This window comes from Nelumbo nucifera, chromosome 7 (assembly GCF_055504915.1).
Source record: "Nelumbo nucifera cultivar China Antique chromosome 7, China Antique-T2T, whole genome shotgun sequence".
NCBI lineage: Eukaryota > Viridiplantae > Streptophyta > Magnoliopsida > Proteales > Nelumbonaceae > Nelumbo > Nelumbo nucifera.
In genome coordinates, this window is record NC_142655.1 from 51,129,586 (window position 1) to 51,142,893 (window position 13,308).

Below are 13,308 nucleotides of genomic sequence, written 5' to 3' on the forward strand. Positions count from 1 at the left end.
TAGATTGCTGTTGAGTATGAGAACCAACCTGCCTCCACCACTTTCTGTGATACACTCTCAACTCCTTGCATTTTTTACAACCTTCTTCGCAACTCCACCCCAGTAACCAAGACAGGTAAAGGAACTCTTAGAGCCGAAATTGAAATCCCTTCATCACTATTCTCCCCTTGAGGAGAAGACTTATGATAGTAGGGCATATCCTCAAAGAATGTGACATCCATGGACACAAAGTGCTTCCCTGAAACTGGCTCATAATAGCAATATCCTTTTCGATTTTGTGCATACCCAAGGAAAATACACTTAGTGGCTTTGGGATCAAACTTGGAGCGATGAGGTCCAAGGATTTGAACAAAACAAGTACACCCAAAAGTTTTGAGGGGAATAGTGAATAGGTCCTTATCTGGACATAGAAGATTGAACGGGGTTTGCATGTTTAGGACTTGTGAAGGAACCTTGTTAATGAGGTATATGGATGTACGGATTGCATCTCCTCAGAAGCGTATGGAACATTGGAGTTGAGCATGATGCTTCTGGCTACCTCTAAAATATGCCTATTATTTTTCTCTCAGCAACCCTGTTTTGCTAAGGTGTGTGAGGACAGGTGCTCTGATGAATGATCCCATGATCAAGGAGATAAAAAACGGGTATAGTCATCAACAAATAATAAGAAATATCTGTACTCCCCCCCCCCCCCCCCCCATGGTGGGAGTATGATAGGACCCCCAAACATCGGTATGCACAATCTCAAAAGGAAGGTTGCTTCTTTTATTACTTAAAGGATAAAATGATCTACTATGTTTTGCAAGTTCACAACTTTCACATTTTAACCCAGACACTTCTACTAACTCAAACAAGTTTGGAAAAAGACTCTTTAAAGACCCAAAAGATAAATGACCTAAGCGGTTGTGCCAAAGCATAATCTTACTACAAGATTGAGAAACAAGCAATTTCCTTGCTTCACTCTGCTCCCCCTGTGAATGTTCCAACAGGTAGACTCCATTCATCTCACGGCCAATCCCAATCACCTTCTTCGTTTCTAGATCCAGAAAAATACACCGATCAGGGAAAAATGTTACTAAACAGTTTTGATTTTTAGTAATACTACTAACTGAAAGTAAGTTAGCACTAAGCTTGGGAACATGCAAACTGAGGATAGGGTGATGGTATCTGCTAATCTGATGTCTCCCTTACTAGAAATTGGTACAAGAGAGTCATCAGCAATAGAAACTTTGTCTCTCCCAGAGAATAAACAATAGGTGCTAAATATAGTAGATACGTTGGTCATATGATCTGAAGCACCTAAATCTATTACCCAGGAAGGTCTAGTATTACCTGGGACAGAAGCATGGCAAGCAGTAGCTCTTGTACCTGTATGAGCAAGGGCTGAAATAGGTTGTTGAGCTGATGTAGGCTGAGCTGAATTACTAAATTCATTTTCTAGCTATATCAGAGCAACTCGCACTGCAGCTAAGGTATCTAGAGGAGTGCCTCTTGTGCCTGATGAAGTTGTACTATCAGTATTGACAGCCATATTAGCATTCCCTTTCTTATTTCTGAGCTTTGCTAGAAATAGATGAGGGTGCAACTTCCAACAGGTGTCCTTGGTATGTTTAGGTTTCTTAAAGTATTCACATACTAAGTCCTTCTTAACTTCCTTCTCCTTAGTATGTTTAGGTTTCTTGCACCTTTCTCCTAGTTTCTTCACTATGCACTAGGGAATAGGCTTGTGATAGTCACACTATCTCTTGTCAACAACTGTTGTCTCACAATGTCATATTCAGAATTCAGATCAGCTAGGAACTCAAAAACTCTGTTAGTTTCAACTTGCTTTCTATATGTTTGTGCATCTTTCTGACTCTCCCACTCAATTGTTTCAAGATGGTCAATTTCATGCCACAGGGATTTTAAGGTTGAAAAGTAAACAAAGACCTGCTTCTCTCCTTGCCTCAGATTTTTAACCTCAGATTTTAGACCATAAGCCCTAACAACATTATGGAGCTGAAAGTAGGTTTCCTTCATAACATCCCATATTTCCTTAGCTATTTTGGCCCACAAGTAGTTTTAGCTGATGTGTGGCTGCATAGAGTTGCACAGCCATGTCATCACCAAAAAATTCTCTTGGACCCACCTAGCATAAGTAGGGTCCTCCTTGGAGGGTTCCTTCACATCCCCTGGCAAGAAGTTCAATTTTCCTCTACCCCCAATAGCCATCATGGCTGATTGGGCCCATTTCAAGTAGTTTGATCCATCAAACTTAACAGTTGTAATCTGAAAGGTGTTTTCAATCATGTTACCTGAACCACCAGTCCCAAAAGCACCTTCCCCTTGGTTCTTGTACTCCATTCTAAGTTAAGAAGAGGCTTTAAACTACTATGACAAGAAAAACTGTATTTCAAGACTGATAACAGCCGACCTAGGACAATGATTTTGTAGTTAGATAATAGTCAACTACTGTCCTGGGATTGATATCAGTCCTAAGATTTTTTATCCGTACCTCTCTGAATGAATAACAAAGTCCTTTTGAGTATCAATCTCAAGAAAAGGTACTTACTTTATGAAGAAAAATGCCTAGAAAACCGATTGCTACCTTCAGTCTTCAAACTTGATCAATCGATTACTGTCAGCACCTTGAATCTTGATCAAAGAACCAAGAAAAAGCTTATCAGCACTTCCAATCTTGATCAAGAATCGATCTTGATCACTCAATTCCTGCCTGATTCTTCTTGATTACAAGAAGCTCTCTCCAATCTTAGGACAACTGATACAGCCTTCTTGCAACCTCCAAGAACCAGCCGAAGTAAGGATCTTTCTGAACTTTCAGCCCTAAACAATTCTCATGTGGTCGACTAAATTAAATCCACGTGAGAAACCCTAGATCGAAGGCTCTGATACCAACTTGAAAGAAGAAGAAGAAGAACTGTTTACTGTATTAGAGAAGTAATACAGGTTCGAGTTGTAGAAACTAGGGTTTCAAGAGAGAGGAAGAAGAGAAGAGAAGAGAAGAGAAGAAGAAGAACGGGAAGAAGAGAGCAAGTGTCAAGAGGTGTGTGTTTTCTCTGTTCACACCCTCAAAAGAATACATTATAATCTGAGAAAATAATAATTACAAGAAGGCCTCTATATGGGTGCCCAAATACTAAGAGAGTATAAGAAGGGAGAAAAAACCAAAAACACCCCTGTCTAGCCATTCTCAACACTCCCCCTCAAGCTAGGCATATATGTCAATCATGCCCGGCTTGGCAAGGTTCTTAGCAAACTTTGGATGGTGAACACCTTTAGTGAGGCAATCATCTAGTTGGTCTTCTGACCTTACAAAAGGAAGGCAAATCTCTCTGCTAGCAATTCTTTCTCTAATAAAGTGTCTATCCTCCTCAATATGCTTTGTACGATCATGTTGGACAGGATTGTGAGCAATATTTATGGCTGCTTGATTGTCACAATATAGTCTCATTGGAACATCTGCTTAGATGCCCATCTCAGTCAATAAGGTCTTCAACCAAAGTAGTTCAGACACTCCATGATCCATTGCCCTGTACTCTGCCTCAGCACTAGAACGGGCAACCACAAATTGTTTCTTACTTCTCTAGGGAACCACATTGCCTCCAACTGAGGCACAATAACCGGATGTAGAAATGTCAGGTCTAGTCAGGTCTAGTCAAACAAAGATACAGAAGGCGTCCCACCAACCTCTAATATACCCCCCTGTCTGGAAGAACTTCTCCTTCAATAGAGTTCACCTTGTGGTTGGGATCAATTGGAGTTCCTATAGGCTTACACCCTAATTTCCCAACCTCATGAAGCAAATCAAGTACAAATTTCCTTTGTTACAAAAAAATCCCCTTCTTGGATCTTGCAACTTCAATGCCAAGAAAGTATCAGAGATCACCAAGGTCCTTAATCTCAAATTCAGAAGCAAAGAATGACTTTAATTGAGAGATACATGTGATATCATCACCTGTCACAACAATGTCATCAACATATACTATCAATGTTGTTACTCTACCATCAACTCTTCTAATAAATAAGGTGTAGTCAGCCTGAGATTGAGAAAAACCAATCTTTAAGATGGAATTCTTGAACTTGTCAAACCATGCTCTTGGAGATTGTTTTAGCCCATACAAAGACTTCTTCAAGCGGCACACTTTTCCATCACTGTTAGGAAAAATTACCTCAGGTGGTAAGTCCATATACACTTCCTCTTGTAAGTCCTCATTAAGGAAGGCATTCTTTACATCCATTTGATATAAAGGACACGAGTAATGGGCGGCAAGAGACATAATCACACGAATAGAGTTCATTTTAGCAACTAGAGCAAAGGTTTCCAGATAATCAATGCCATAGGTCTGAGTGTATCCTTTGGCTACAAGCCAAGCTTTGTATCTTGCAATTGAGCCATCTGCCTTGTGCTTAACAGTATAAACCCACTTACACCAAACAGGAATCTTATCTTTGGGGCAAGGAACAACCTCCCAAGTCTGGTTCTTTATTAGAGACTTCATTTCTTGGTTCATAGCTTCCTTCAAGTGGGGGCACTGCATTGCCTCTGTAACACCACAAGGGATGGAAACAAAAGAGATAGCAAAAATATAGGCACAATAGGAAGGTGAAAGAGCTAGTTGGTGATATGATACTTTCTACATGTCATCTTCCCTTTTCGAATGGAAATAGGAAGATCAAGGTTAAAATCAATAATAGGATTGTCAGGAGGTTCAAGATTACCCGAGTCCGGGGAATCAGATTGTGATGGGCATTCTGCTTCAAGAGCCACCCTCTTACTGCGCTTGATGAAAAACTGCTGCCAGGACCAAGGTCAATACACAAGAGGAGGAGAAGAAATAGAGGTAGGAAAAGAGGAAGGAATAGAGGTAGGAACAAGAAGGCAGAAGGGAGTCCAATCTTCACTTGCATTCTTCCCCTGAAGAGAAGGACGGGGTGACTAGAAAAGGAAGAGGATTCCAAAAAAGTAACATCCTTAGAGACATATCTCTTGCCAGAGAGAACATCAAAGCATCTATAGCCTTTCTGAACTAGGGAGTAACCAAGGAATACACACTTAACTGATTTATGATCAAACTTGCGCCAGGAAGGACTCATATCATGAACAAAACAAACACAACCAAAGACCTTATGGGGTAGATTAAAAGGAGGTTCATCAGGGAAGAGTAGTTGATGAGGAGAATGAAGGTTAAGGACCCTTGATGGGAGTCTGTTAATGAGATATACAAATGTCTCAACAGCATCACCCAGAAACGAGTTGGAACATGAGTTTGGAACAATAAGCCTCGAGCAACTTCAACCACATGCCTATTTTTTCTTTCAGCCACCCCATTTTGTCGTGGAGTATGACTACATGAATTTTGGTGAATAGTGCCCCTGCCTTCAAGAAATCTATGCAAGTGATGTTCAAAGTATTCATTGGCATTGTCAGATCTTATTATCTTAACTCTTTTCTCAAATTGTGTCTCAACCATATTCATGAAGTTTTGAACAATCATAGGAACTTCATCTCTACTTTTCATCAAATAAAGCCATGTATACTGACTGTAGTCATCAATGAAGATAATGAAATATTTGTACCCCCCCATACAGGGGACAGCATATGGACCCCAAATATCAGTATGGATCAAGTGGAAAGCAACATTACTTCTTTTACTGCTTGCAAAATATGTGTTTCTACATTGTTTGGATAAATGACAAACTTCACATTCAAAATTCAATTTGGACACAAAATCAAACAAGTTTGGAACAAAAACTTGATAGAATTGACAAACATATGACCAAGGCGACAATGCCATAATTTCAAAAGACTCATTTTCTCATTAGAACAAGACTCAGTCGGGCTTGGCAATCCATGCTCTAAAGGTCCATCCAAGAGGTAGACTCCATCTACTTCATGCCCACTTACAATCGCCTTCCCCGTGCTCAGGTCCTGAAAAACACAATGGTTGGAAAAAAAAAGTCACTGAGAAATTGTGGGATTTTGTTAAAGAACTAATAGACAATTAATTGTTTTGTAGTTGAGCACATGTAGAACAGAGTCAAGAGAAAGGTTATTAGTGATTCTAACTTCACCCTAACCCGAGATTGGGGTTTGAGATCCATCAACAAAAGTAATCTTGCCTTTCCTCGGGGTTAACTTAGATGAGGTAAAATGTGAAGGCATACCAGTCATATGGGCACTGGCCCCAAAGTCTACAATCCATGGGCTAAAGGAGGTGGAACAAGCAAGTGCAGTACCTGTCTTGGCATATGAACTAGATAGATTACTAAGTCCAGAACCAGATGAGGAGGATGTACCGCCCTTCTCTAGTCACAACAATATATTCCTGAGTTTGTCCATCACACTAGAGGAGTTAAGCACATCCGAGGGCTGAGCATCATTACCAACTGTAGCCAAGTGAGCATTGCCCTTCTTCCTAGTTTTGTACTTCTCCAGCTTTAGATGAGGATTGAGCTTCCAACACCTTTCTTTAGTGTGTCTTGGCTTCTTGCAGTACTCACAAATAACATCCTCGACCTTCTCTACAATGGGATGTTTGCTAGTATTTTGCTTGGGTCGTGATGACATAAGGCAGAATGATCACTCACAAAAGATTACATCATGGCGGTTCTTCGACTTTCTTCCCCTTGTACAAGATGTAAGCAGTAGCAAGAGAGACAACGCCTGCACTAAGAATGTGTTGCCTGGTGAAATCAAACTCTGGGTTTAAGCCTGCCAAAAAATCAAAGACTATTCTCCTGTATGTACATCCGATACTACTCACCATCTTCAGGGTCCTTCCAAACTAGAGATTTCAAGTGATCCATTTCTTCCCAGATAAACTATAGAGAAGGGAAATACATAGCAATAGATCTCTTCCCTTGACGCATACTGCAAGCTTCCCTCCGAAGCTGATACACTCTAGTAGTATTGTTAACTTGGAAATAAGCAACAACCACCCTAACCCAGATATCCTTAGCAGATGGAAGAAACATGTAATTTCGGGTAATATGAGGTTGCATTGAGCAAATTAGCCATGACATAACAAGGGAGTTGTCTTGTTCCTACCTTGTAAATTTCGGGTCTTCGGGACTCGGCTTCACTTCCCTTCTTGTGATGAATCCCAGTTTACCCCTCCTAGTAATGGTAAGTTTAGCAGACTGAGACCACTCTAAAAAATTAGTTCCATTCAGTTTAACAGTAGTTATCATACCACTGAAAATATTCGCAGTTCCCGGGAGCATGCCGGGAACCATCTGAAAATCCTTAGATGATTCCATATTCTAACAAGACACCTTTTCACCAACCAAAAAGGACCCCCAACACTTTAACCGAGGTTTCAAACCCAAAAACCAGGTTACCACACAATTAAGAACCAAAGGAAGCCTGAAAAAACTAGGTTGGCGACAAAATAGGAGAAAAAAATCTCCCAAAAATCACACAGTGCTCAGAAAATTACGAGACCACTTCCCATCAATCCCAAATTGAAAAATGACCTGACTGGTCTAGGTTTTACAGTAGAAAAATATCATTAAACCTGTTGTACATGGCTTGACATCAGATCTAGAATTTCTGCAAATTTTTCCTTAAAAAATCCACCAAAAATCATAGAAGCTTCCTATGATGACAAGATTCATACCAAATTTTTTCTAAAATCAGGGCAAATCAAACTGTGCTGGTTTCATAGACTGCCGTCGGCACCTGTACGGACTGCTGATGTCATCTAGCGGCGGTCTAACTTCAACAATTCACCTCTGGGTAGGAGATCAGCAGAGAAAAACTCCCAAATGCTTCTACCCACTCTAATACCAAGTTGTAGAAACTAGGGTTTCAAGAGAAAGGAAGAAGAGAAGAGAAGAGAAGATAAGAGAAGAAGAAGAAGGGGAAGAAGAGAGCAAGTGTCGAGAGGTGTATGTTTTCTCTGTTCACACCCTCAAAAGAATACATTATAATCTGAGAAAATAATAATTACAAGAAGGCCCCTATATGGGTGCCCAAATATTGAGAGAGTAAGAAAGGAGAAAAAAACCAAAAACACCCCTGTCTAGCCATTCTCAACAGAAGAGAAGAAAAAGAGAGAGAGAGAGAAGAAGAAGAAGAAGAAGAAGAAGAAGAGTGAAGAGAGGAGAAAAGAAAGAAGGGGTTCGGTGCTTAATGATCAGCCGCCCCATACACTTCTTTATTTATAGCTTTAGGTTCCTTACAAGAATAGGAAATAAACAAAAATTAGAAACAATAAGGCCAGCCGGCCCAACTTAAAAGAAATTAGAAACTTCTAATAAAAGAAATTAAAAACAACTAGGTGTGGGTATGAAACCACACACACTAGAGCCTGAGTGTGGGTATGGAATCCCACACTCGTGGCTAACCAACTATTTCTTCAAATATAAACAGAGATGTACAACATTTCTTCTCAATTAATCCAAATAGAAACACATCAAACAAGAAAATGGTTTCCACGATTCACATGTCCTGACTCTTTAATTCTAATGAAACAGACCTAAATAACAATGTCTATCCAAAAACCACTAAAAGAATTCTTTTATCTGGTTTATGCATGTCATGCATTAACTTAAGTTCTCTGAAGTACCGAGTAACAAAAAGTAGTGATGGAAGATGTCTATACAAGAAAGATAGTTGCAGCCTCTCCAATGGAGATTCATATGAAAGAGGAAAGGCAGAAAAGAAATAAAGAGTAAGATTAGAGGAAAATTCAAACTACCCAAGGGGTAATGGTAAAAGCCATGAAGAGATATCCCACCTGAGACTTCTCAAAAGAATTGTAGAGGCCAAAACATTCCAAATTTCCCATCTTTGAGGGAAAAAAAAAGGAAAAGAGAAGATGAAAAAGGTCTATTTCTAGTTAATGTAAGAACCTACTTTAGAAGGAAAAATATTAAAAACCCTAACTTGTGGGCTATCTGGGTAGATCGCATTTATAGACTCACTTTATAGTGATGTATTTATCAAATGTCCTCAATGGCGTGGTAAGCTGGTCATGTTCCAATTTATAGCCATACATCAAATAGATCCAGGATTTTGCTCCTCCAACTGTGAGTTAAGCATGGATCAAGTGTCTGGAGGTAGAAAGGTAACAAAGAAGAAAAGTAAACAATTCTATTTAGACTTCTTAAGTTCTTATCCCTAAATTGATAACTCATGTTTTTCTTTTTTGATGTCATCTTTTGGTAGTGAAGGAAACCATGATTGAGAGATTGGCTGCATGCAAGAATTCTGCTTATATTCTCTTGTTGGGTGGTTAGGTCAGAAAGCAATAACCACAGATATGAGCATAATACTTCTCGAGTTTAGAAAAGAAACTAATCATAGCACACCATATATGAACCCGACCACATAAAATCATAACAGAAAAATATGAGAAATCTAGACAACAGAAAGAAGAAAAGAAAGAAAATAAATAAAAAAGAAAGAAAGAAGGAAGATCTTGTCCTCCCTCCTCTTCTTAAAGAGGCTTACACCTCCTTGTGCTCAGGAGCTTAGGCCGCTTGCATTCTGAACCATGGTCTTATGCCTCCAAGTAGTGGAACACCTCACATCACACCTCTGTGTTCTAAAACTTTGTGAATAATATTAGACAGTTTGCTTCTATGGGATTGAGCCCTATAGAATTGAAGGTGTAGTCAGGAAATCTATTGAGTTGGATAATGAGAAGAAACAAAGACAAAAATAATGAGCTAGAAAAACTAAGATGTGACATTGATTATAGTAAGGATTGTAGCAGGAAGGAGAGAAGAGGCAACTAGATTAGGGACCTAAAAGAAAATGAGAAATATCAACTGGAATGTTAGGGACCTAAGTAGTGCTAGAAAAAGAAGATTAATTAAGCATCTACTAAGGAAAGAAAAACTAGATGTGGTGATTATACAAGAGACAAACTTGAAGGAATTAGATAGAAGATACATAGAAAGCACTTCGGCATCAAAAAATGATTGTTGGGCTTTGGCTCCCTTTTGAAGGGGCTCTTAAGAGGTTCATAGTAATGCGGAAGGAAGAAAGTGTGGAGCATGTAGATGAGCTAATTGGGAGATTCTTGGTTTCATTGAATATGGGGAATATAGAGGATGGCTTTGTATGGGTTCTAAAAATCATTAATGGCCCAAATGGGTATAGAGTAATGTTTTAAAAGGCATTTGAAGCGTATGACTGGAGGAGCACCTTTAAGCAAGGTGCACTCAAAACGCCCTAAGGTGTATGCTAGAGGTGTGGATGTCCCCAAGATGTACACCTTAAATGCCTTTTGTATTAGGTGTGCGTCTCTAATATTTCTTATGCACCTTTGGTACACCTCAAGACAGGAAGAAAGAAAGAAAAAGAAAAGAAGGAAAGAAAGAAAGAAGGAAAGAACTATTATAAAAAAAAAAAGAAGGAAAGAACAACTCCTCTTGAGGAGGCTTACACTTCTTGCATTCTGAACTACACCCCATGCCTTCAGGTAGTGAAATACCTTGTATAATGCCTTTGTGGTCTAAAACATTTGTACAGAGAGAGAAATGCCTTGTGGGTGAAGTATGGAATTTGTAGGAAGAAACATGGTGTGTGGGAGAATATTTTAATGTGATAAGATTTTCTCGTGATAACCTTAGTACATTACATCAATTGTGAGAAAATTCAATTGATTCAATAACATTTGTTGGTTAAAGGAACCACCTCTTCTACAAGCTAGCTTCACCAACTTGGAATCCCCTTTAATAATCAATTTACCCAAAGTTCATCTATAATGCTAATTGAACCCCTTGAAGTGCAGCAAGGATCTCAGCTCTAATTGAGTTCCCCACCTTTACTGGACCCAAGAAAAAAGCCATAACCCATCTTTCTTTGTATCTAAAGACTCCCCCTATACTCAAAGGACCAAGGCTGCCTTGACTGCTCACATCAAGAAAAATGCTTTTCTTAATGGGGATCTACAAGAGGTGTACATGGATCTATGACTAATTGCTTGTATTGCTAGTGGTGAAGAAAAGGTGTATAGACTGAGGAAGGTGACTTATGGCTTGAAACAATCACCTAGAACATGGTTTAACCATTTTAGAAAAGCTATTCAAAAGATCAATTTCTCTCAATCACATGCTGATCACACCCTCTTTCATAAGTTTTCAAGGCACCAAGGCAAGGCTAGGCAACAGGGGAGGTGCCTTGTTGCCTAGTCACCTAAGCAAGCGTCTAGGCATTGCCTAGGTTATGGAAATTTTCAAGTAAAAAACATATATGCTAGGGTAGTTCCCTAGGTTCCATAACCATATTTCCTTAATAATTATCCATAATTTTCATAAGAAATATAAAGTTCATGTTAAAGTATAGAAAATCAACATATTCATGATAAGAAAAAGAAGAAAGAAATGAAAATTCAAAAAATATAGTGCCTGAACCCCTATTTTTGTTGTAGTAAAAGAAGAAACGAAAAGGTGGAAGAAGGAGAAGAAGAAGAAGAAGAAGAAAATGTGTTGATTAGACAAAATTTCAAGTTCTTTCTTACTTATTGCTTCAGGTTTTGAAGTCTTTGAGGGTTCAACACAGCATTTAGCAATGCATGTGTTGATTAAAACGTAACAAATAAGAAAATAATAAAAAGATATTAGTATATAAACACAAAAAATGAATATTTTAGTTTATTAATGTCTATCTTATAATTATAATCTCAGAAAGTTAAGAATATAAAAATATTTTATAACACAATGTACAAAACTTCTTGGCGATTAGGTGAGGCGAGCCTCCAAGGGTGCCTTGTTGCCTAAGCATCGCCTTGACAACTATGCCCCTTTTTTTCAAGAGAGTTGGAACTTCAATTACATTGCTAATACTCTATGTTGACAACATTGTTACTAAATATGATAATTCAATTAAGATTGCAAAGTTGAAGGAGTTTCTTGGGTCTGAATTTGAAAATAACGACCTTAGAAACCTTGAGTGTTTGTTGGATCTTCTGAAGGAAACATGCAACTTGGAAGTCAAGCCAGCAGTGACTCCCATAGATTCCAATTACAAGGGTTACTAATGGTGACACTTCATTATCTAATAGAGGTACATACTAGAGGCTTGTTGGCAAGCCCTATATCTTTGCTTGACTTAGTCAAACATCTCTTATGCAATTAGTGTTTTGAGTCAATATCAATGTTTTAAAAGGTGTGGTCTTTTCTCCTACTCATTTTTCAAACTCCTTGTCTCACCTGACCCCCAAGTAGTAGACTTCCCTATGAAAGAAATTTGGAGTAAGCCTATCCCACTTAGAGTTAAAGCTCTTTGTCAGGAAATGTTCCTTGGCAAAGTAAATTCTAGTGATATGCTGCAGAGAAAAAGGCCTTATGCTTGCCTTTCTCCTCCCATGTGCTTCTTATGCAAGAAAAGTGGTGATACCCTGTCTCATTTATTAATCTCTTGTACTTTTATGCATCGAACTTTGGAGTTTTTCTGTTCTCTTTTTGGTTGCAGATGGATCCCCCCTCAAGATGTGGTGGGCATTTTCAATCCTAACTTCTTGAAGCAACCTAAGAAACGAGGGAAAGTGCTTTGGAGAAGTACAAAGGCAGCAAACTATTGGGTGGAGATGTGAATCAGTCCTCTAATATCAGGTTTAAAATCAGTGATTAACAGTACAAATCAGATCTGAATGATGGTGCAAGAGCTGTGTATGTCGAAGAGAAGAGGTAAGAGAAGAAGAAGAAGAAGTCGAATTAGTCTCTCTTCTCCTCTAACCCTATTTTTTATTAATCTCTAACACAAATTGATGATGACAAGTATACCCTTAAGTGGGCGGCCAGCTTGGCAGTTACATAAAGAAAATAAAATAAGAACAAATAACAGGCCCATTAAGTGAGGCCCATCAACATAAAATAAAAGATAAAATAAAGGATATCACATAAGAGGCTGTTAGGGCCCATTCGGCCCAGTCTCTTTACACTCCCCCTCAAGCTGAGCATAGATGTCAATCATGCCCAGCTTGCTTATATAGTGTGTCAATTTCCCCTTGGGAACTCCCTTGGTCAAGATATCAGCCAGTTGCTCTTCTAATGTGATAAATGGTAAACAGACTTCTCCTGAAGAGACTCTTTCCCTTATGAAATGCCTATCAACCTCAATGTGCTAAGTTCTGTCATGCTGAACCGGATTATGTGCAATGTTGATAGCAGCTTGGTTGTCACAATAGAGCATCATTGGTTGCTCGTAGTCCACCCCCAATTCCTCTAGAAGGGATTGTAGCCACAGTAATTCTGACACACCATGAGCCATTGCCCTGTATTCTGCTTCAGCTGAGGATCTAGCAACTACTGATTGTTTCTTACTCCTCCAAGACACAATATTCCCAACAACCA

The 13,308-nt window shown here is 39.0% G+C and overlaps 1 protein-coding gene across 4 annotated transcripts in view; it reads right to left on the minus strand.

Moving 5' to 3' along the window:
* Positions 1 to 13,308, minus strand: part of LOC104586515 (Cysteine proteinases superfamily protein) — a 74,443-nt gene that overhangs the window by 3,572 nt on the left and 57,563 nt on the right. Inside the window, exon 9 of one of the 4 annotated variants that reach the window (XM_088891337.1) lies at positions 8,929 to 9,031. The exons of 2 other annotated variants lie outside the window; for them this stretch is intronic. In XM_088891337.1, coding sequence (XP_088747463.1) covers positions 8,929 to 9,031 — 103 coding nt within the window. Of the gene's footprint in view, positions 1 to 5,787; positions 5,930 to 8,928; positions 9,032 to 13,308 lie in introns of those variants that run through there. One more of the 4 variants, XM_010243776.3, reaches the window with a different exon arrangement.